General features: G+C 38.4%; 1 protein-coding gene across 2 annotated transcripts; it reads right to left on the bottom strand.

The window, feature by feature from the left end:
* Nucleotides 1–8,228: 8,228 nt before the first annotated feature.
* On the bottom strand, nucleotides 8,229–14,102 carry LOC131232992 (protein indeterminate-domain 12-like). 2 transcript variants are annotated; one of them, XM_058229538.1, is made up of 4 exons: nucleotides 13,790–14,102; nucleotides 12,989–13,489; nucleotides 12,451–12,847; nucleotides 8,229–9,571 (listed from the first exon to the last, which is right to left on the bottom strand). In XM_058229538.1, exons 2-4 carry the CDS (start codon nucleotides 13,152–13,154, stop codon nucleotides 8,917–8,919), a joined length of 1,218 nt encoding a protein of 405 aa, XP_058085521.1. In that variant the 5' UTR covers nucleotides 13,155–13,489; nucleotides 13,790–14,102; the 3' UTR covers nucleotides 8,229–8,916. The 2 variants fall into 2 exon arrangements, with proteins under 2 accessions (XP_058085521.1, XP_058085520.1); XM_058229537.1 differs by having other exon boundaries at nucleotides 12,989–14,102.
* Nucleotides 14,103–25,912: the final 11,810 nt, after the last annotated feature.

Below are 25,912 nucleotides of genomic sequence, written 5' to 3' on the forward strand. Positions count from 1 at the left end.
CCATCAGGTATTTGAGGGTCTAGGTTCCATTGACATGCTAGGTGTTCCCATTACACTAGGAGCTAGCATAACCTAAGATTGCTTTGAGAGCCTACCATCACTTCCCTTCAAGACTTTAGGATGCATTGCTATCACTCGGGTTAATTGGGTTTGGGTCTTGCCGGGTTGAGGTCTAATTCCTAGATACTTAGACCTAGATTGCACAAGTGCTCATCAGATCTCTAGATTTAGGCTTTGAGCTGAGATTGAGACACATAAGGTTTGGGCCCACCCAATGGGTGGATTAGATGGTACGCATATGTTTAGCTATAAAATTGTGCATGTATAAATTAGGAATATATTGATGTGCAGCTAACAAAATTGATCCTTTTAGTGATGTGGATCAACATAGAACTTTACCATTGAAACCAACCAGACGCCACCCACATTGACCTAACATAGCTTTAAACATGGAACCCAACTAAACCCGATTTTAACTGGTTCCACAAGGTGAAATTCAATCCCGACCCACTTCCTTAAAGGGTTTAAAAAAGGGGATCCAACTCTTTAAAATAGAGCCAGGTCCCTCAGGTATATGAGGGCCTAAGTTCTATTGATAGCCCTAACGATGGGTGGGGATGATCCTAGAGCCCTTTCATCTAAAGTATAACACCTCGAAAATCAGCACCTGAGTACATATACTCTGATCCCGAGTTTCCAGGTGTTAACCAAATGAAAATGCACGTGTGGCCTCGTTCAAATTCACATCAGTTCCACACACGAGCAATCATAGTAGCGCAATTTAAATTTATAGAGGTAGAGATAACAAAAATAAATAAATATGAGGCCGACAATAAAGATACAATTAAAATATGGTGTTCGCCCAAATGAGAATTATACAAATTACCATAATTATAATAGGAACAGAAGAACATCTACCAAGCGGGAAGAAGCTAGAGATTTATTAGGTGCCCCAAGTGCACCAACGAATGGTCCTATTGTTGAGTTATTTGCATATGTCGAATAGAAGGCATCAAATGCCAACATAGTGAAGAAATATCCCCAAGATTATTACTTTGGACATTTTACTGATTAGCAGGTTCACAACAAATACATATTAATACATATTATACATTCAAGCATGCTATCTTTAATGCACAATTATTAAACAAGTTACAGATGTTACCAACACAATAAAGTGTAAGTAATGATTGCATAATAAATAAATATTTTTCTAATCTATTTGGTAAGTATATTAATGTGATTATAAAATGATGCATGCTTCTCATAATCCAACACTCCCTCACAAGCGACTTCCACGCCTATTTCATAAATGACTGACACTCTCTCACAACTAACTCCAACGCCAAATTGCAACATCCTATTCTAATGCATGATTAGCCAAGTGATTATTAGTTTCAGTTCACACAGTATGTTGACGAAGCTAGGATATTGACGTTATATCACGAGTCTTTATCCGGATCATATGGTTCGTTGCTGCACGTAGCGACTCCTTATCAGTGTCTCTTGATTTAAATTTAGGTGTCACCTATTTATCTCATAAATCAACAATATTTACAAAGGTATGGTATGATACTTAAATGTATGAGGATCAATCCGGTATGGGTCGTCACCCAAACTGAGTATGATCACTTAGTTCCGAGGTATGGGCTTGTCACATAAAATCAAAAACATACAAGGAAAGGGCTCGTCACCCAATTCCATTCATGCCTAGGTCATTCGAACGGTACTCTGGCACGGAACCATCGGTCGGGTAATTTGACGGGGGCCATTCGAACAAGGACCTATCACCTTCATTAGTGCTCGATGATCATTACGGGGAGGCTTGCACCTTAGTGTAGGCTGACAGCACGGACATAATGTCCCATACCACCATGCCCGACTCTCAAGTCTTAATTGCTTACTGGTCACTACGAGGAGGCTCGTCACCTCAATGTAGGCCGATAGCTTGGACATGGTATCCCATACCACCATGTCCTACTCATGCGTCTTGAGATTGTATCAATAACAGTTATGAGTATACTAAATCAATGGTAATGGTGGTATCTCAGATTCTATTGAATATTATACAGTCACCAAGTATAAGAATGATCGAGCTTGCAGTAGACTGATACGATCGACTACGGAGGACCCCGGGCAAACTGGCATTGGGTGCAAAGCATCCCGCGTAGCTCAAACTACTATCGATCGTCCATGTTCAACTCCGGTCGGCCGTACAAGCCTGGGATAGCCTCCCTAAAGTGGCCTATTTGCATATTTTAATAATTTGTGAAGCTCGATTCAGCATAACAACACAATTCAGTCATTATAGTATTTCTAAGTATTCAACATTCAAATTTTTTTATAATATTATGAGTTTCATGTCATCCAAACATTTCATCAAGCATGTTATCAATCAAAAAGTAAATAAATATATTTAATATATAATTCTAATATTCTAAGTAGAAGCTTGGGGGTAGATCTTCACCTTTGAGTTAAAATCCTGGACTCGGGATGCGGCCATAGCGTCGGGAATATTGGAAAAAACGCTCCAAACTTAAATTAAAGTATAAGATTATTGTTAATGATATGGATTTAGTCTTAATTAAATATTAAACAATGAATTATGACTTAACTAAATCAATTTGGTTAATCCATCAACTCGGTTCGACAAATCGGGACTCATAATCGGTGTACAATCGAAACCATAATGGAATAGAGCTCGATTACGGCTCCCTCAAGAGTATGGACCGCTTTAATTGATAATTATGACTTAAAGCCCTAACATACTCAATCCTAATATTAGGATTTGCGAGAATCGACGAAAACAAAATGGAGTTTCTAACCCTAATGACTCAAAATGAAGGAAGTGAAAGAAAGAGATGGAAAGACATGTAGGAAAATCTCTTACATAGCAAGTGAGTGGAGAATCCAATGTAAAATCTTTGGATTTCATCCATAAAAGGCAAGAGATGGGGAATATAGATGAGGTCTTACACGAATTCGGTGAGCATGGGGATTGGATGGTGTGATCCGGCACCGGGCCTCACCAACTCTCTCATTCCTCTCTTCTTCTCCTCCTCTTTCTCTCATTGGCTTTGCAAATTCGTATGGGAGCAAATAAGACCCCCAAATGATCTATTTATAGCATCAGATTTGGTGCAAATCGCCTTAAGGGTTGAGTTTTTACTATACTAGCTCTAGGAGATTATGTTTCTACTCTTTGGGGGCAATTACAGGGCGTAGGGGTCGATGCCCACCATAAGATATTTAGCCTTAATGATGATCTATGCATAGATACAATTGGCTCGCTATTTGGATCTGTTGATCGACGGATATGATTAGAAGTATATTCAATGGTCACCGATTGTCGATTAAGGCCGTGGTTATACGGATATATTTATGAAAATATCATTAGTTGGTACCCCGACTTTGGCCATGAATCGATGGTCCAAAAGCTACAACTTCATAAAAGAACAAAGTGGTTAGTTTCACTTAAGTTACAAATTTTTATATAATGTATTCGCATAACTCAAGCACTCACCTTGTGAGTCCAAGTTGAATGATTCGAGGCATGATATCGGCTCGATGTCCTGTGATGGACGTCAAGCCCACTAAGCGAATGTCTTTCTATAATCCCAGATTTAGTGGCCCACTAACAAGCGGTCTAGATCTTTTTTGGATAATCAGGGAATTTTTGGAATAAATTGGGTATCGAGATTTCTTGTGAGAAATGATTAGGGTTTAGATTAGCTAAGTTCGTAGTGTAGATTATTCATAACTAACGAAAATGATGATTTGGTCATAATTACCCTAATCAAGAACCCTAATTCAACTATACTTGAAACTACCTAATTTAGTAAAATATACTAAAATAGAAAATTTTAATTTAATTATATAGGATGATTCCTAGTATGATTTAAAAGCAATTTCTAAGAAGATGCCGAGTATAAAAATTCTAAGATGAAAAAGATATGCACGGCCCATTAACAACGTGTAGTTGTAGAAAATTTTCTATTTCAATAGTTCTATTTCATATAATGTTTTTGACACTTCTAGTTACTATATTATTTTTATTATTTTTTTAGTATTTCATCATTAAGTCAACTTTATTTCCACTAAATTTCATTAATTTTCAAGGTCTAAAAAATTTTTAAAAATTTCGGAAGTACATATTGTTCGAAACCAAGATTTTTGGTATAGTTTTTAAAATTTCCTAAAATTAACCTTTTTTAAATATTTTTTTATTATTTATTTATTTTTATATGAAACTAGACTCATCAAGTTTCAATTTGGCTTTTAAATCACCTCAATCGGAATTGTAAATCAAAAGATATGAAATTTTGAAGTTAGTATATCGAAACTGTCAAAATCTGAGAGTGCAGAAAGTTGTTGAATAGGGGGGTGCGGTGGAACGGCCGATTGCACGGTGGAACCACCCCCTACTATCCATTTTCCATTGTGGCATCACCAATTGTGCAGTGACACCTCCCAGGACTGTCTCAGAATGTATTTTTTTAGTTTATGTGCCGCCGGGGTCGGTCCCCACTCTTTAAAGTTCAAATTTTCACACTTTTGAACAGTTTTGGTAGACCGTACATCATTCATTTTGATCTTAAACACATACGAATGCATTCTCGGACATGCACTCAAATCATTAAAGCAAAGGTAACACTCAAGGATGTCCAACTCCAAATTGGAAAAAATTCGAGACGTTACATAGAGCCTTGTCTCAACAATTCAAATCGAATGTTATTCATCCTTACTGTAGATCAGAAAAAATGGAAAAAATCTATCAGATTGGAATACATGTTGAAGCTTCAAAATGTGGTGGCTCTTTCCACAACCGAAGTTGATTATATGACAGTGATAAAAGCATTCAAGGAAGGTGTTTGGTTGAAGGGAATGATAAATTAGTTGAGACTTCAATAAGATGTAATGTCAGTCAATTGTGACAGTGAAAGCGTGATCAACTTGATTAAAAATTCTATTTATCACTCACGTACTAAACATATTAATGTGCATCATTATTCTCTCCGACAGGTGCTTGAGGAAGGAGGTGTGTCTCTAGAAAAGATTCACACAAGCGTGAATTCGACTAACACGCTTACTAAGGTGGTTACTATAGTGAGGTTCCAATTTTGTACAACTTCTCTGGGCTTAGCGAATGTGTAAATGGAAGACGAAGTATGCATGAAAAGCGGTGATGGAGTTATGATGGATGTCAGAATTAGAAATGAAAAGTGATATTGAACTATGATAAATGAAGATTGAAGACATGGTGGAGATTGTTGTTGATGTCTTAAATCTGTTAGTAATAGGGTCTGTCGATGCCATTGAGCAGATATCGATGACATCGACAGATGCTCGATCCCATTGAGAAAATTCAAAATTTTCATATTAGTTGATGAAACGTTTTAGTATTGCTACTCGATGGCATCGAAGGAGATCGATGTCATCGACATATTTTCAAGGGGTGTCTATGACATCGAAGATGTTGTGCGATTTGTTTCTTATTCTGGTTGTGATAATTTATATATTGGGTGTAGTGAGGATTTGGGAGAGAGAGATGTGTATTAGGGCTTTCTAATTCATTCCCAAGGGTTCAAGGGCATAACAAAGGTTTGACGAAGGAGATTCGAGGCTTGTTCGAATCAGTAAGACTCCATCTCTTGTAATTTCTTCTTTCATAGTGCCTTACTTATCACTTTGTGCTGTGGTTTTTTTCTTGCAAGGGATTTTCCACATAAAATTCAGATTGTTCTTGTTTGGACTTAGTCGCGTGATTGCTTGTACTTTGCTTGATTCGTCTCTAAGTATTTCCGCAGTTTCCAACACATTTTTACTGTGGATTAGAAAAAATGATAAAAATCTATCATATTGGAATAAATGGATCATTTATCACCTAACTCTTTTCTTTTGAAAATGAACCGTCAATTTACATGTTCTTTTGTGGGCCAATGATTGAAACTTTTCTATCTTCCTATTTTGAAGATTTTCTAGGAACCAAAAGTATGGTCCTGAGTCTCTTCATTCTTATTTAAGAACCATTTTAGCTAGCTTCAAAATTCTCTTTAGAAAGAACTTTTTCAAAGCATTTGATAAAATAAATAAGCTTTTTTTTTTTTTGGATGGACCATCTTATCATATGACTGTTACTTCTGTCAAAGACCTTTAAACAAGCATAGGTGTCTTTTGTACAATTAGATACATTAGTACATGTGTACATGCGCCCGCACTCATAGATAACGCGTTCACATATGACCCAACAGGGTTATTTAAATATGTACTGTGACATATGTTGCTCGCAGTACGTTTGTGTGTGTCTATATATAAAGGCATACGTGGTATTGTGAAGCACTTGAAAGTTAGAGGATTAGTAAAAGATAGCTAATTTATTCAACAGCCCTTCACTTTGTGTGAGAAATTGGAACATCAATTGCAGTCGCGCGGGTGCATTGTAAGTGCACTTGCCAGTGTGCTGGCCACCACAAGTGCTGCCGTATCAGATCCAAAGACCCTCATCAGATCACTTTCCAGGGAAAATACTGGTGGACCCGAAAGATCAAGTTGGATGTGGATCGTTGGTCAGTTTCTTTTAGCCATTCATTGCATGTGTACGTGTGGCCACTAGATGAGCTGATCATCAAGGCCCACTTGAGGAAGGGTCTTGATCCCATTGATTGGCGTTTCGAAGCGAATGGGTTAGCAATTGCATTCACACCCGCGAAATGGAAGGTCTTTCGGGCCGTAAAGCGTTTAAGTTTCGTGGGGCCATCCTCACCTTGCATGCACGAAGACCGCTCAGTGCACACACGCTCGTGTGAGCTTGAATGTACACTCGCCTCACGCGTGAGAATTTAGTAACACATGTGCAAGATCGGAACAACTCATCAGGGGATCGGCACTGGCTAAATGCCTTATCTTAACAAGAATCAGATTATTTAGATTTTCAGATGGGCCAAGTGCGTACAAACCATATGAACGGCAGAGAGATTGACTAATACTCCGAATTCTCTTGATAGTTACTACCCAAATGATGATCCTTTTTCTATGATTTTTTATATCTAGACTATTCAAAGTAGGGGCCACATGATGAACGGATCCGATCTCAGACATGTATTCTCCTTCCACACGTGTGATCGAGTGCACTCTCGGTGCTCCGCATTTCTCTGCATTATATTCTTGCAGAGGCTGAAGTCTACAAGTCGTCATCATTTCCCGCTCACGCGTAGAATGAGTTCCTCTCGCCTCTGTCGCGACTGACAATTGTCGTCATTTGTCGCCCTATTTGCACACGCAATCTGAGATTGTTTTATGATCTGAAGCTCTAACTCTGTCTACCCAGCAATGTTCAGGAATCAGACTCATCAATTCAGTGTAAGTTACTGAAGATGGCCTAATATCATAGACCGTAGAACATGAACGGTTCCGATCATTAGACCATCTCAGAATGTGGGCCATGATGAGATGATCTAGGAGTGCACATCAAACTGGTAGAACCGTGAAAATGGACTAAAACACATCGAACCAGTAGAACCGTGGAATCAAACTAGAACTGACCAAATGGTCCAATTGGATATGGCTCTAGAGTGCATCGGAAACCGGTTCCAAAAATTAAAGAACATTTTAGTTTTGGCTTGGGGTATGTAGAACCGAATCGAATTGTGATCCAAACCGTGGATGCAAACCGTGGATTTGATTCATGAAACCGAACTTGGAACCGAATCGTGGAATTAAACCTGAAACGTTTACGATATGTTTTAATTGTATATTTGACTCATGATTTATACTAATTGTTTTCATAAATGTATTTTTTCCCACTATATATAATATCTAAACCATTTATCAAGTGGATCACAATACGAATGGGCATGAGCTAAATTATAAAATATAACATGCACCTAAGTTGAATTATAAAAAGCCCAGAATCATAGAACTGATACAGAACCGAATTGATTTCCATGATCTGATTCCGGTTCGGTTCTAAGATGCTAACGGTTCCGTTCCGGTTTTAAAAATACTATAACTACATAGAACAGCTCCATTCTGATTTCATTCTAGAACCGAACCAAAAGAACCGTATACACCCGTACGACGATCCATGATCCCGAGGTGCGGCGGAGGAAAGACGCACTTCTCTCTACATAATACAATACAATAACCAAGGTTATGACAAATAACCTTACAACAAGCACAAACTACAAAAATGACACCCACGCGGCCACAAATTGAGATACTAACCTTCCAGAAGATGAAAATAAAAATAAAAGTTAAACATAAAAACTTATCTTGTTTCCTACATCCCTTTGCATGGTTTTGTCAATGAAACATTAATATTAATATCCCGACACTAGTTTCTGAAAAAACTACGATAATGCCACCCGTGTCTTATTAGGAGTGCGGGTCATGCTAAGACAAAAGGAAAACCAGACTATTTGACTACCTCAGCCAAATGGCATTATCGTAATTCTTCGAGAAATTTGATGCAACAGAGCGTTCTACTCAAGGGGTTATTTGATACGCTGGCAGAATATGAGTCGTCATATACAGGCACTCAACCTTGTACATGTGGCATGCATATACTTAAATCTGAACCGTCAAATTAACGGGCCCCAAGTTAGATCTTGCATAACATCAAAATCTATTCCCGACCTTTAATTCACGTTGTTCGCTGTAACTTCTAAATACTGATTTTCGTTTGATCCGTCCATTAGAAGGTCCACAAGCAATGGATCAGGATCACCCATTTGGGTTCTAAGGAATCTATAGTGGGGTGCACTTTGGACGTTTCGGATTGAAGTAAATGCATGCCATGCGTGTAGTGGCCATGTACACGTGTACAGAATCAATGATCTGGACGGTCAATCAGTCGACATGCATGTAATTCTCATAGAAGCCAGGGCCAAATGGGCCACACCATACACAGACCCCACCTCAGCAGTCACCCCATGTGAGCGTGTGGTCACGATCATAGTTGAAATCGACGCCCGTGAATGACAACAGATCCCTGACGTTCACGCCCGCAGCGGCAGCAGCCTCTCCTGCCAGCCCCAGAAAGTCCCTCGTCATCTGATCCCTTTTCTGCCACGTGGAGAGATTCCCCGGCCCAATGCCCATGTATCCCGGCGGGATCATGTGACCCACAGCGTCCATGTGACCTTGGACGTCTGCAGCTGCACCCTGCATGCAATTAGTAGAGGCTGACAGCATTTGACAGGTGGGGTTGGTCAGATGGCTACGATGGTATGATGATGATGTGGCCAACGGCTGTGGTTGCTTGTGGGATGTTTCTTGGAAGAAAGGGGGAAGTGGGGTGGTGTTGTGGAATGTGGGGAGATGGGTTTCTGGCTTGATGATGATGGGAACGGTGGGGATGGAGTTTTGAGGTGGGAACCATGAGACTGAGAGGGGAGTGTTTGCAGGTGGTGTTGTGGGTGGGGTTGTATGAGTTGGGAAGAGACAGGGAGATATGGTGGTTTGCGGGACTTGGAGAAGAGGCGTGTCTGTTAAGTGAGTGGTGCCGGAGAGTCTTGCACTTTCTTCAGCAAGAGCATCACAGAAGGCTCTGTGGGTTACAAAGCTGTCTTTCCTGCACGTTGTAGAGACGAGTTGTAAAATTTCCAAGAGAAAACATAGATAATTCCACACGTGTGGGAACTGTACACATCCGCACGAGGGTGGATGTCACCATGATATGTAAGGGGCATGTGTCAGAATGTGATACGTGTGTGAGAATTGAGCTTTCCGTCATATCATATGAACTACACTGTTTAGATCTTCTGGCATGAAAATCAGACCTATTTTCAACCTAAGGTGGGCCACATCGTGTGGAAACAAATGAATGGCTAGAAAAATTTTCAACCGTGAACTTTATAAGATTCCGCGTACCTAACTAGTAGCATTGTCTGATTTTTTAGGTGGAAGATGCAAGCATTATTTTCATATTTGCACGTGTGCCAGCATGTGGATGTGCACGTCTCTACACGTGTGGAATTAGCAAACCTCACAAGGTTCAACTTGTCAGATTTGTACAACATCCGACACGTCCAACAGGTTACCATGAAGAAGACCCGGAAAGATCACGCGACCCACGAACCACACTCAAGCGGACAATGGACAGCCATCGATCAGATGCAAATTCCATTTCTAGCTCACTCTACGGGTGGATCTATCTTATATTTAAACTAATCGATCTTCATGGTGTGTCCCACCTTTTGGACGGGTTGGATGTCATGTTGTCAATTATACGCTGGATGAAGCAGCCATAACTCAACTATCCAACTCGTTGTAGAGACGTCGTAGCCATGTCTACGTATGTACAAACCTATAGGATGGCACATAGGCAAAAGATGGATGAGATTTGGCTCATTCATCAGATGGATCCTAGAGTGGCAGCTCCACATCTCAAAAACACTGACCAGACGGTCTTAAGAAGTAGGGGTGCACATGGTTCGGTTCCGTTCCATGGCTCTGGGCTTTTTATAATCAGTCCAATTGAATGATTTATTTTTATAATCCAGCCTAGAGGGATGGTTTTCTGTTTTTTCTTTAGAATCTAGTCCAATTGTACGGTTCTTGAGAGAGAGCCATGAAAGAGGGGGAGAATAAAGAAAAATTAGGCTTTTATTTTTTATTTTTACTTTTTATATTAAAAAAAATAAAATTTAAATATTTATTAACCAAGAGGTCTGGTTTCAAGTTCGGATCCAATGTTCGGTTCTATGGTCTAATTCATGGTCCGGTTCGGTTCTACATAATCCCAAACTGAGAACCGAACCGAAGTAATCGGTTCTTTGATTTTCAGAATCGCTGCACTTAAGAACCGGCCCAAATTCTGCGGTCTGGTCAGTTCCGGTCTGATTTACCAGTTCCATTCTACCTGTTCAGTGTGCACCCCTAGTCTTAACCACCACTTGGCAACCTAGAAAGGGGTCACAAATGTACGAAGAACAAAAATAAGCCGTCCATTTTAATGGTACTAATTTTATGGTTCTGAGGGCCTGGATCATCTTAACAGTATAATTTTATCAACATTAGACTATCCGTTATGGGACCCACCTGAGGAACAAATTCTCAATAGAATGGTTTTTTTTATTTTTTATTTTTTATTTTTTAAATTTTCCCATTGGACAGCTAAAATAAAACTTAGGACACATTTATACAAATTGAGTACAAATAAATAAAGTAGAAAGGTCAAAAAATTGAAGGATCTCAGTTTTTAGAAAGTCTTGGAAGGTGGGCCCATGGCTCAGTGATCCAAACAGTTGATACTGTGGTCCCATTTTGAATGGCCCATCCACCAAAATCCTTGGAAGAATCCTAATCATTCATCAGGTAGCCAACTAATAGATGGTTATGACAGAATACTTCAACGGCTCAAATTCAACCTAGAAAAGAGTCAAATATTATTCTACTAGGATATTTCAATCATGGGGATTCATAGTGCATGGACCCTCCAAGGGTTTGGATTACTGACTTACAGGGGCTTGGCCCACTAGTACAAGCTGAAAAACAGAACAACTTACAACATTAGACATGTGTTTTGGTGTAAGAAAGAAAACGCATCAACAGTTCATCTTCGGCTAAAGGAAAGGCAAAGGATTCGATGGCTAGGATTTTCCAACCTGTGGATTTTCCAAATATAAGATTGGTGGACATTTAGGCAGTGTTTCGGGCTACATGCAAAAAAGCATGGCTTGAAAACTTAGAGAATGTGGAAAATAAAATGGATAGAAAAGAGTCCTACTGTAAGTTAATTTACAAAAACCAATCAGTCAAGCATGGAAAATGGGTTTTTGCTGAAACCAATTTCTTCCTTCTTCCTGCCCCTTATTCCAAGTCGTCGTGTGGAAAAAATGTATGTATTTTGAAAACCCAAATTTTTGGCAGGAAAAATGAAAAAAATAAAATAAATCTTTGAAAGAAAAATCATTTCTTAGATACAAGTAGATTTTCATCTCTTTCTCCATAGCTATTGACTCCGATAGGAAATAGAAAAAAGAAAGAAAGAACTAGAACAGACACATGACATGGAATGGGCCAAGAAAGTTCAATCTTAGATATGCAAATGGGAAATGGAAATCTCTTCCTTTGGATCTGAGCAGATATGAAGAAATATAAGACCCAAAAAGCTTCAGAAGATTTTCTTCTGTTCTCTACAAAACGCTTCAGGAGATTTTCTTCTTGGCTTACAAGCAGTTTAGTTTCTCTATCCTATCATATCACTAACAGACATGAGTGCATTCAGTGCTTGTCTGTTACTAGGCAACCTGCCAAAGCATGCAAGTTCCATTTATTTCCATGCAAGCAAATTAGTCATTGGTAGCAGACCCTACCAAAAAAACAATGAAAACAAACGAATGCATGATGGAGAATTTAAAAGCATGATACTTCATCTCTCCCAAGAAAGACCAAACTACCATCTGAGAGAGAGAGAGAGAGAGAGAGAGAGAGAGAGAGAGAGATTACCTTGAGAAAAGGGTACCACAGTCACATCTATACTCCCTTGTTCCGCAAGTCTTTGAGTGGGCTTTCCAATCTGATTGAACAGCATATCTCTTTGAGCACTTCTCGCATTTCCACTTCTTCTCCCCATGTTTTCTACAGAAATGCTTCTTAATGCCTGTGAGGTCACCAAGGGCCCTTGATGGATGGTGATGGATACATGAAGGCTCTGGACAGACATAGACCCTCTTCCTTATCTCTTTACTGCTTCTCTGCCTTAGCTTCCATGGGAGGTTGTGACCTCTCCTATGCAGCTGAAGGTTCTGATCTCTCTGAAACCCCTTGTTGCAGATCTCACACACAAATCTATTGGTAGCCATAAGAGTTTTTGGAGATAAGGCTATTACCTCTGAATCAGGGTCTGAAATGAACACAAACAGACTTCAAGAAATGAACATGCCAACATGCAATACATAGAAATGAACACAAACAGAGCTTAAGAAAAACGAAAAAAAAAAACACATTCCTACTGAAAAGATATAAGGAAAATATAAAATCATACCTGGGTTTCCTGGCAGACTTCTCTTCTTTTTGATCTTCTGTTCTTCCTGCGGAGAAAAGGCTGAGAAGATGGAATTCAAGCTATTGAAATCTTGTATTCTAATACCAGAAGAAACACTAGCTTCCTCAGACAATGAGGTTGAATTGGACATGGTTGCATGCAACATGAATGGAAGCTAATTCCCAAAAACCCAATTGAAAAAAAAAATCCCAACAATCTTCTTATATCTAGTCTCTATAATCTCATCAACCACTTTCACTTCGCTGCTCTTTCAAAACTCTAAAAACCAAGAAAGATAAATAGTAGAGAAAAGAAGCCCAGCTGTGAGATGCATTGAAAACAGTAGTCTGTTTTGAACAGGTGGCACTGATATCTCTATCAGAAAGGCATCATTCAAGAGGTGGCAAAAGAAAATTCTCGTGAACAGATGATGATGATGGTTGATTTCCCCCCACAGACTCACTATCTACCGTTGGATTGCTTCTCTGAGTATTCCCTGCCCTGTAAAAATCAGAAAACATCTTTACCCATGCTGTGAAAGCCCACCATGCAATCAAAACTCAAGAAAACAAGGAAAATCAAATCCAACCCAAGTGATATTTAAGCCTTAAATTAAGCTTGAAAAAGAAGCAGAAACATCAATTCTAGCAGCTGGGGTGTTGAAGATAGGGCCTTTTTATCTTGGTTTTGTGATGATTACAAGAGCAGACTAATGAGAAAGGTTGGCAAATTAGAGAGAAAAAAGAAAGAAAGAAAAAGTAGGAGGAATTCTGCAAAGTAGATGTGGATGAGGCCAAGAACCTGGAATCCTCTATTGATTCAATTCACAGTAACAATCTCTCTCTCTCTCTCTCTCTCTCTCTCTCTCTCTCTCTCTCTCTTTATGTTTTTCTTCTATGTGATGCTGGCACTTTCTGTCTTTTCCTTTGTTCCTGTTATAAAACACCCAAACTCTCAAAAGGGTCCCTGATTTGAATGGAATGAGGGCTTAGGAGAAGCTTAAAAGCTTGGTAAAGGTATCATATACGCATCATTCACAAACTCTTTTAAAACCCCCTCAAAAATCCATTTCTTTACTTAGAAAAAATTACTTTTTATTTTATCCTCCTCTTATCTTTTGATATTCTTTCTTGCATGCTTGAGTATGTGGTGATGAAAGTGCATGGGCTCAACCCCACCATAGGGAATTTTCAAGGTCTCTTCTTTCTTTTTTCCTTTATAACCTTTTTTTTTCCCTTCTAATTTTCTTATTCCAGTGAGACTGTTTTAGCCCCAGTGGATTCAGACATGGACAAGTTCACTTCAATTGGTATGGAGAAGACTGTGAGGGCAGAATTGTAATTTTAATGATGCGGACAGATTCTTTTCTTTGTGTGTAAGCCATAATCGGACACGTGTCCTCGATTTGGCCTCGAGCCATGCAGGCCGTCTGATAAGTGTTGGGTTGGCACGTGGGTGAGGCTAGGTTGATTAGTCCATGGAATCCTATGCGAGTTTTCAGTCCTTTAAAGTAATGATAGGGGTAAAATGGTCATTTCATTAAAGGTGAACGTTAAGCTCGTGTTAATGATGAACTGTCCAGATTTAAAGCTGGCAAAACCATGCAATGTATCTGCCCATACAATTCACTCACCAGTAGCGTTTCTGTACAAACACGTGCATTCAACCGCTGTACATGTGGTATCTAAGTGTACTCAAATCAAGCATTTCAAATTGCGGGCCCCACTTTATACAGGAAACAGCGTGAGAATCGGACTGACTAGATGGTTCTCGCCTCTGATTGGTGGAATTTTTCTTTTTGTTCCTTCCGTACCACTATCTGTCACTTTAACCATTTGGACTAAAGGCCCACCAATTGGAAAATTAAGATAATCAGTCCGGTGTAATTTTTAGATTTATGGCCCATCTACATTGGTATGCGCTATTTGATCGGTTTGGCTTGAGATGCGTGTATGCTATATGAGCAATGGCGTGTGCATGTGTATGTAAGCATACTACATGCGGATTTGCGGATTTCCTGCTAAAGCCTCTCGCTGGGAGTTCCTGCACTCTGAAAACTTAGTTCGGGCCATTGTGATGTTTGTGATAAATTTACCTGTTCGTTTTTTGAGATCATTTTAGGACGTGAGACAAAAAATGAGCAGAATCCAAGTCCCAAGTAGGCCGCACTAAAGAAAGGAAAAGGTGAGTAGGGACATTCAAACCTTCCTTGGTTGACATTGATGTTTACATGCCATCTATGCTGTTCGTAAATCCATTACTACTGAGATGAACTGAAAATGTAAATATTGGACTGATTCAAAACTTATGTGGCCCACGAATATTTCAACTGTGGATGTTCAATCCTCACGTTTTCGGCGAGTATTGAATCCGGCTCATTTTTCGGACCCATGCTCTAAAATGATCTCAAAAAACGGATGGATGGAGTAGATTTCTCATAAACATTACGCTGGGCCCCACTTAGGTTTTCAGTAACTGCATGCAAAAGGCTTCCGCAGAAATCCGCATCCCTCTGCTGATGTACACGCCACACATGTGCCAGTATGGCACAATAATTCCAAGATCTAATCCATTAGAAAAGCATCACTATATTGATTCCCTATTAAGAGATTGATCCACTGGTAAGATGGGCCATAGCTTGCAAAAACTGTACGGCTTTTAAATACTTGCCGAAGCTTTGTGACCCATCCATATGTTTCCATTATAAGGGCTTATATCTCAGTAGTTTGTTTTATTGGAAAACATTTAATATATTGGACCAACCTGATGGGTGGACCTGATCTAGCCCCTATATGCCATGCTGGCACATGTGACATGTACATGAGCTTTATTTCAGACGCGTGTAGGCGCTTAGCAAAATCTTTTAAAGAACTCCAGGAATTCACCCCCGGCGAATTTTATTTTATTTTTTTCCCACGCAGAAACCCTTGTGAGTTTATCACTGATTTATGAATAAGGACCCTTTCTTTTTTTATTACACTAGTACTAACCCCACTAGGCGTGGTGCACAAAGTAGGTTGAATCATCAATCGGGCCCATCTATCAAACGGTCTTATTTATCAGTTTTCTGTTGACCATTAATTATTATTATTTTCTACCGTTGTTTTAATGGATACCGTTGCTTTAATGGCTATTCTTCAATGGATAGAAATGCCTTAACTTTTTGTGCCATCCATGTTAGGTCTAATATATCAATGGAGCCGGTTGATATATAAACATGTAAACCATATCTGAGGACCTCATTACTGTAGTAGTATTCCTTACTTTCTATGTTTCATCTCCTCATTTTTTACAACGCAATCATGGCTGTATCTTGGAAGCTTTGGTAGAATGCATTTCATACGTTGTTATATTGTACACGCCCAGGCTATAGACATTGAAGGTGGGTATCCTTCGATAAACCAAGCTGTCTACATGATTTGCTTAACCATAGAATTGATATTAAAATCAGTCAACTTAAAGTATTTCAATTCTTTCATCATTTAAAGTTGAAAAGATCTATCTATATTAAGAAAAATTCCAATGGTTAAAATATTTGTATGAGGGGACGTTTGGCATCTCTACAAATAAGAGTTGATTGGTTTATTTTTTATTTTTAAATGAGCTGTTAGATTATTTGGTAAAAGTCTAATTATATGGCTTATTTATTTAAAAAGTAGCAAATAAGATCTGATTTTAGAATTATGAAATTTATTTGTTTAAAAGTAGTAAATAAGTTTCAATTTTATAAATTTGTTTAGAAAGTAGTAAATAAGTTTTGATTTTATAAATGGGTGAGGGGTTACTTTTTGAAAAATAACATATTTGGCTTAAGCATGTAGACATTTTTTGACAAAATTATCCTTAAACTTTTCAAGTACTTCGAGTTGGGCTCACATGATGAACGACCCATATTAAAGGTGGGGCCCACATGATGATTGGTCCCCAACAAAGGTGGGCCCACATAATGCAATATCACATCAAATGTGAGCCCATCATGATGGATGACCCGCATCAAAGTGTGGCTCCACATGATGGATGATCTACATCAAGCAGGCTCTACCTGATGGACAGCCCACATGATGGACAATCCACAAAAAAGGTGGGACCTACATGATGGATGATGGACATCAAAGGTGGGTCTCACGTGATGGATGAATTAGATCAAAATGTAGCCTCGCATGATGGACTATCCTCATCAAGTGGGTCTCACATGATAGATGGTTCACAACAAAGGTGGACGCCTCTTAATGAATGACCCATATTGAACGTGGGGCCCCATGAAATCTCCATTCAAAAAAATCTTCATGCTATAATATTTTGTATAATAGGCAATTCTCAATTATAGAAAGACCCCATTGAATAAATTGTCATAATCTTATAGCTTCTGAAAATCATGATGGGGTGGACCACTTGGATGGGTTGGATGTCATCCACAACATGTGGGGCCAGAAGAACATGGTTACACCATTTCTCAAATTGCATTGGTGCCACTGGGGCACTTCTAATGAACCTAAAGAGGGGTGGCCCAACTGAAAGTTCCTCAATTTGGAATATGCTAGCTACAAGATATTTAGCTTCTTTTGAGTAGAAACTATTCCTCATTTTCTTTCTTCGCCATCGATTTGTTGGGAAAATATTTAGAGGGTTAGGGTTTTACCATTTGTGAGATATTTGTGCAAAGATAATTAAAGGCTCATAGGCAAACTTTATCTAGTGTTTGGGTGCCATTAAAAATAAAAGTGGCTTAATTTATATCCACATGATGAACATGCCAAAACATTGCCCTTGCCGTGTTTGCAAAAGCACCACTTGGAGAGGCATTTCCGTGCCACCTCTTGCACATGTGTGGATGAGTGCGATATTTTCGAGCTCTAAAAATGTCCAAAATATCATGCCCGTCGGATAAATAGGTGGGCGTAGTGGTAGATACAATCTCAACCGTAAACACAAGTTCGGATAAGAGCTGACACCACCTGTTATATTTATTGGAGGACAACTCATTAGACCTATTTTTCGATAAACACTCGGAGAATCTCATTATGGGATGTAAATTGCGTCCAGCAAGGCATTGGATGCACTCAGTGTAACGACAATGAAAATACATCACCCAAGCGTATAATGCGTGAGATGTCTCATAGTGAAAAATTAAATATTCCCTGCATGAAATGATTGTTCTGCCCTTTCCACCGTTGGTCTCACGCATTACTTGTGGTGCTTTTTCATTAGCGCTTGTGTCTAACCCCCTAACACAATCCTCATTCTCCATTATGCCCTTTGTAATTAATTATTATAAAATGCACGACCCGAAAGTTGTAACATATTGGTTCACAAGCAATTAGCTAAAGAATGGTAAGGAACACCATGGTTCACCTTTCCATGTAGTAGCTATTAATGGATTGAATTGTGGATGGCGCGTGCTAGGAGAACCTTCAACTTTAGAAGAATATTTCAATTGTCAGTCAATGACATATGGTTGAGAAAGAAAATATCACAACGGTTCATATGACAAAGCCAAATGTAACACCCTGATCCATAGCTCAAGTGGTGGACTGAGTGAAGATACCTCATTTCAACATTGAGGTCATGGTATCAATTCGTGGAGGTGGCTAACACACTGGAGTGTGTACTGACCTAGGGTGTGTACTAAGCTAACTGAAAAAAGAAAAATAAAAATAAAAAACAAAAACAAAGCCAAATGCCATACAACTCAACTCTTCTAGCTTGAGCTTTTCTTCTTCTTCTTTTCTCCCAAGAGTCCCATGTGGTGTAGCATGTGATGCATGTGAGTAGAGAGAGATCGAGAGAGGTTTGCAATTATTTAATACTTTGTCAAAGACTAAGGATTGATATTCATGCACTTTGAAACCATACACAAGGCATGCATCAGCTCAATCAAACAGGCCAAGTCGTTGGAACTACAGTAGATAGGTTTCTTTTCAAAAGTTAGAAAGATTTAAACTTTTTGAGCTCAAATTATTAAGTATTTATTTGTGGACTTTAGATAATCCATTAATTTCACTTGACCATCTATTAAATATTCATTAATTAACTATTTAAAAAATTATTAAAAATTATTTTTAATTAAAATCCATCTAAATCTAAATATATAATTTTAACTATTTTTATTTTAATTCATAGTTTTCTTGTGTATAATTTCTTAGTGCTCATTTATCAACCACCTTTGTGTATGATATCTTAGTGCTCATTTATCAACCATCTTACCCTATCCAAGTACCCAAGTTTCTTTCCTTGGAAATGGTAGACAGCCTAGACAAAGGAATGGTGGGCCCCTCATACTTTTTTAAGTTACCTAACTGACATCTCCTTTTCTTAAAACCCTTCAATGTCCCTAAATAATATAACTTTTTCTCATCCAAAACTAATTATGTGGTTAAAATTGTCCATGTCTAGCCGCCTTATATAAAGTAGAGATTCTACAAATATCCACAAAAAAACGAAAAAGAAAAGGTATCATATAAAGCTCAGGGCCAGGTGATCCTGCAGTGTGGATTGCCTCTTAACGTGTCATGAGTTTCAATAAGCAGGTTCATGGTTTAAATATCCAAAATGATGATGTCATGAGACTTGATATTGGTTACCGAAAATTTACCTGATTGGAAGATCCTAGCCATTGAAAGATGAGATATTTTGGCTGAATGGAAACTATTACTGTATGTTCTTTCTAATTGTATATGTGCTGGCCCATCTTAGAGGCTTTCAAATGCAGGGACCGTTAAGAAGAAACCGTGCAGTATCAGCGACTTGCATGGACAATCAAACTCCCCAATCTCTTCCATAGGAGCATTTTCTAGAACGTGGGTGGCTATCTTCATCGAGCCTCTCTTACGAAGGCGTGGATCACCGGACTTGCCTGAGATAGGGTGAATTGCCCAACTTGTCTGAATCAGGGATGATTATTTGTTTATGACGTTGGGAAGGACGTGATGAGGTTGATCACCGTATTTCTTAACAAATAAACACTTTGAATCCACGAAGCACTTTTAAATCCATAAGAGAATTTTTAATCCACAAAAAATATTAAAAAATTTAAATAATTTTACTGATAGATAAATTTTTGAAAAAAAAAAGAATTTAACATCCTTAAATAACTCTAAAAAATCTTAAAATGTAATCAAAAGAGTTCTAATCAAATAAAGAAACAAAATTCTGAAAATCGTGCAAATTTTTGCCATCTGTCAACTTGTCATTGACCAGTCGAAATAGCTAAAAAACATTCGGAGGCTAAAATTGAAAATTCTATGAATTTTGATCTATTGACCTGTTGAACAATATTTCGATCTGTCGATAAATCTGTCGACTTGTCTAAACTGCCTAAAATCGGCCAGCAAGCAATCTGGAATTTCTGTCAGGATTTCGACTTGTTGAATTATATTGAATTTTGTTGAATTCTCTTTGGGCTTATTCTCATCTATGTGTGTTAGGAACATGCTTGATCCACGTCCTATCAGACCCCTCCACTTGAAAAAAAACAAACCTGTCATCGAGTTCTTCAACGGACTTCGTTCACGATATATATTCAACTTCAGATGCCGACATTTATTAGGCTCTTCCTTATACTTTGCAGGAAACTTCTTTAATTTCTCTTAAATATCATCATGAATAGTTGTTACCTGAACTTCCATATTCTCCCCCACAACACTCATTCCAGGTAGTTTAGGCAATGAAAAAAAAGTCGAGTGCAGGTTTAGGAACTCGGCCATATACAATTTCAAATTGGGCCTGGTTGATAGATTGATTCTTTGTGTTGTCGTAGAAAAAATCAACCTAAGAAAGACCAATCTCCTGCATAGGGGACAATTCGTCGGGAAGTTCAGTGAGCACAATTGTCTTTAACTCCTGCAACATTGGCCTTACATTTTCTAGAATGTTCATAAACTCCACTTCTACTTTCTTTTCTACTAATGCCACTATCACTTCTGTCTTCTTAGAGTGTTTGACGAAATCCCATTAGTTTATGAGAGGCTGCTCGTCCACTTTAAAGGTACTAGGTTAGTTCTCCGTTTCCATAGGGGTCACACCTACGCCACTGATGAATCAGATAGCTTGTCGCGACTCCATCTTGACTAGGTTACCTTTCGCCGACAGACAATAGGATTTTTTACATAACCCTTAACCGATGGGATATCCTACCAACAATTTTGGTCTTCTTGGAATAATACCTTATTGTAATTGCTATGGAGGAATCGCATAGGCAACAACTCTTTCATCTGCGACCACGTATAGCTTGACGCTTTCATTTGTCTCGTCCTTATTACGAGTTGAAGATGCTCCCACCTAGTTGAAGCTTCGCCATTCAACTTATAGGCCACAAGTTTAACTTTCTTCTCTTCGGCAATGTTCATGTAGTTGAAGAAACGTTTCACTTCAAGCAGCTAATTGAGAAAGACCTCGACGTGGAGTTGGTCGTTGAAGTTAGGAAGATCAACTTTCATCCCGAATTCTCGATCCGTCCAATCTACCCAATCGCTGCCTCGTTTGAGATGAGGATCATTTCATCAATCTTCTCGTTGTTAGATCCCACATCCTTAAGTGTGATTTTGCAATTCATCGCGGGCATCGTCCTGTGATCAGTACAATTACAAATTTCAGCGCCTATCGTAGGAGGATCATTGCCACAAACACAGAGTTGCTCTAGGGCCTCTGTCATGCAGTCGAGAGTAGTCTGCAACCCTTGCATATATATATGACTTGTCGATTCTCCTGCTATGCTATCTCGAAAGCCGCTTAAATGATAATTCCCTAGAAAACCATCTATGAGATTGCTACTTAACCCGTCGTTAGAAGCCATCGATCCGAGAAAAATCTTCTTTTTGATACAAACTGACGCAGCGAAGGATGTGATGAGATAATTTATCATCTTCCTTGATCGATAAACACCTTAAATTCATAAGGGAAAATTCTTGAATCCACAAGAGAAAATTTTCGAATCCATGAGATATGAAAAATTTTTAAAGAAATTTTATTGATAGATTATATATAGATTTTTGAAAAAATGAGTTTACATACTTAAATAATTTTAAAAAAATCATAAAACATAATCAAACAAGTCCTAAACAAATTATGAAAATCGTGCAAATTTCTGTCGTCTGTCAATCTATCATCGACTTATAAAAATGACTCAAAAAACGTCTAGAGACTAAAATTGAAAATTTTGTAAATTTCGATTTGTCAACCTGATCTGTCGACCTGTCGAACAATATTTCGACCTATCAATGACCTGTCAACTTGTCTAAACTGACAGAAATCAGCTAGCAAACAATCTGAAATTTCTATTAAGATTTCAACCAATCAACGTAATTGATCGACTGATTGAATTATGCTGAATTTTGTCAAAATTTTCTTGAACTTATTCTGGTCCCATAAATGTTAGGAACTTGATCCACATGACGTGACAAATGGTGTTCAAATCAAATATGGTCCAATTGAGGCTGAATCAACTCGGACGAGTAGATTAGTCTTTTCTTAAACTCATGACCAGAAGACCACGAATGGTATTGAACATGAATTGTCTATGATGTGACATATGTAGAATATGCCCAACTCGGCCAAGCCAGAGATGAATTATCTACACAACACATGGTGTAAGATCTGATATGGCCCTACCGAAACTGAAACTAAGTGTACGAGTCATAATCGACTCGTGTCTAGTCCATTGTAGTCAACTGAACAAAACGTATAGGAATCATCTAAACTCAAAGCCATGAGACAGGTGTAAAACTACAAATGAAAACTCAAAGGGGTCTTTATTTATTTTATTATTATTATTATTTTTTTCTATGCCTATAAGCTTTGTAAGTGAGAACTTACAGGTTATTTACAAGTGATGTTTGAAAGAGAAAACTTACATATAAGTCACTTATAAGTAATGCATGAAAGAAAAAAAAAATACAAAATTGTCAAAAAAAAAAAAAAAAACTTATGAAACTAGGGTGATAGGCCACTTTCTACTGGCTTACAACTAAAGGCCTGCTTGGATGGCAAGTTGCTCAAGATAAGTTGTTTAACAAACAATATACTTATTAGCTTCTCCTCTCTTTCATCTATCCTTGCGTCTCTTTTCAGCAATGTATGAAAAGTAGAAAAGTTTTTAAAAAATTAACTAAAATAATTATATATTTTTAAGTGAAAAAGTTACATTTATATAATTAAGCATAAACCCAATTTATTTGAAATAAGTCACTTATCCAAAAAAAAAACTTATTTGGTGGTATCCAAACAGGCCCTAAAAGTCACTTATAACTTTAGAACCTGTAGGCAATATTTAAACAACCCCAAATAGTACTTATACATGAATTGTCTACATCTCACATCGTCAGACGGCCCAACTTGTGTCAAACCGGATATGGTCCCACTAATACCGAGTCAACTCAGGTAAGACTCGTCCACTCTCGAAACCATGACATGTACAAGAATACAAAGTAAAACTTAATCAGTTCTATACAAGCATTCAGTTTTAGTTCATGCCCTGAAATGATATGGGAAAACGGATAAATGGCATGGATTATAATACATACATCAAGGTGGGCCCCACGGTAAGGGCCACACCCTATTGGGTGAGGCTGGGGCCGTACCTAATCCGCTCCCTCCAGGACCATAGTATATTCGTGAGTCTGACCCACATTGATCTGGGACCAGAAAATGGACGGTCAGCGTGATGCAAGCCCAACGTCATCATTCTTTTAGGTGATCTATACGTGGTGCCAACGATGAATGTGACCATCCTCAAAAGATGTGCCGGACCACTCAGTTGGGTAGCCATCTGTTTCTTGAACATTGGCTGTTGGTTATTTTTGGTATCTTTCCTTTTTTCACGAACACGTGTGGTCCATGTGATGAGCGACATATCATGTTCCACATGGGCCCCACCTGTTGAATGGATTGGAGTCACTGTTGCGAATTGAACTTCAATTCCTGATGCATGTACAGGTAAACCAATGGTTTTGTTGAATCAGAACACTGATTTGGTGGGTCCGACACGGTGGATGAATCGTGACCCAGGATAATAATCAGTGGGACAACCTAACTCATTGATTCGTGGCCTTCAAACCACCTGTCAAGATAGAAACACCGCAGCCGTCCAAATTTCAGATTAACTGTTGGGGGACTGCAGAAGCACACGTAGATAAATCAGGCAAAGTACTAGAATTGCAACAACTAATTAAGTCCAATCACAAACAAACTAAATTTAATGTGGAAAAATTTCAGTGGAAAAAAATCACGGCACAAAGCGATAATAATACACTATCAAAGTAGAATTTTTTAAAAAAAAAAAAAAAAAAAAAATCCAACCTGATTCGAACAAGCCTCAAATATTCCCTTATAAGCCCTTAAAACCTAAGGAATGAATTAGAAAGTCCTTGGAATGCCCCATATTCTCGATTACACCCATGTGTGTGTGTGTGTGTGTGTGTGTAGTGCTTTAAATCAAGACTCTCCAAAAGAAAATTCCAAAGAAAAAGAAAAACTTGTTTCTTTTCATAAGCCAGTTGCATTAACCTCAATGCAAGATGTATATCAACGTCTTAAAACAACTTCCTCAACCCAAGTGTCTCTGCAAGATCTCTATCGAGAAGTAAACCTCCTCAAAAGAGAAGTTGTTACTCTAAAAAAGGAATCTCTATGAGAATAACAATCGAAATAAGAAACAAATCCCACAGATACGTAACTCTGCATGATCATTCAATGACACTTCGATGGCATCGAACCTCTTCGATGTCATTGAACAAAACACTAAAACATTCCAGTGACTAAATATGTATTTTTCGGATTTTCTTGATGGTACTTCGATGGAACTTCGATGTCATCGACGGCTCGTCAATGGCATCAAACCCATTTCGATGGTATCGAGTAAGACACCAAAAGTGTTTAGCGACCAATTGTAAAATTCCCAGATTTTTTCGATGGCATTGAGCAACCTTTGATGACATCGAGCTATCCTCGACTTGTTGATTTACAGATTTAAGACATCAATCAACAATCTCCACCATGTCTTCAATTGCCATTCTTCATAGCTCATTTTTCCTCATCCCTAATCTCATCTTGTATCATAACTCCACCATTGCTTCTCATGCATAATTTGTCTTCCTTTTATGCCTTCGCCAAGCCTATAGAAGTTGCACAGAACTTAAACTTCTCTGTCGGAACCACCTTAATGAGCATGTAGTCGAATTCATACTTATGTAAACCTTCTCCAGAGTCATGACTCATTCCTCTAGCACCTGTAGGATAAAATGGTGACGAACATTATTGTGTTTAGTATATGAGTGATAAATAGAATTTTTAGCCAAATTGATTGCGCTTTCGCTATCACAACTAACCAGCATGACTTCCTGCTGAAGCCCCAACTAATTTATCATCCCCCTTAACCAAACACCTTCCTTGAATGCCTCTATCACTGCAATATATTTAGCCTTGGTCCTAAAAAGAGTCACCGCAAACTGAAGCTTTGACATCCAACTGATCATTCCACCCGCTAGCACAAACGAGTAACTGGAAGTCGACCTTCTTGTATCCACACTGCCCACGTAAACATAATTCACATACCCTACTAACTTAACACCTAATTTCTCAAAAGATAAGATGTAGTCCTATGTACCTCAAATGTATCAAAGTAGTCATTTTACTACATCCCAGTGTTGCTTTCCAGGGTTAGACATATATCTGCTAACAACACCGACTGCAGGTGAAATGTCTAGTCTAGTACAGACCATGACATATATCAAACTATCAACCGTATTCAAATATGGCACATGAGAAATCTCCTGGTTTTCTTCATTAGTTTTAGGACACGGTTCAAAAGGAAGCTTAAAATGAGTCGCGTGATGAATGTTGACTAGTATAACCCTGTCCATCTCATACTTCATCAATACCTTTTAAAGGTATTCTTTCTGAGATAGTCAAAGCCTATTCCTTTTCTTATCT

This window comes from Magnolia sinica, chromosome 18 (assembly GCF_029962835.1).
Source record: "Magnolia sinica isolate HGM2019 chromosome 18, MsV1, whole genome shotgun sequence".
Lineage (NCBI taxonomy): Eukaryota > Viridiplantae > Streptophyta > Magnoliopsida > Magnoliales > Magnoliaceae > Magnolia > Magnolia sinica.

Bases quoted from the DNA above. Each gene is read 5' to 3' on its own strand.
- LOC131232992 (XM_058229538.1), bottom strand. From the start codon at position 13,154: ATGTTGCATGCAACCATGTCCAATTCAACCTCATTGTCTGAGGAAGCT. The intron at 12,848-12,988 runs GTATGATTTTAT...TGTTCATTTCAG, and splicing joins AAGTCTGCCAGGAAACCCAG to ACCCTGATTCAGAGGTAATA. The intron at 9,572-12,450 runs GTAATCTCTCTC...TACAACGTGCAG, and splicing joins TGTGGTACCCTTTTCTCAAG to GAAAGACAGCTTTGTAACCC.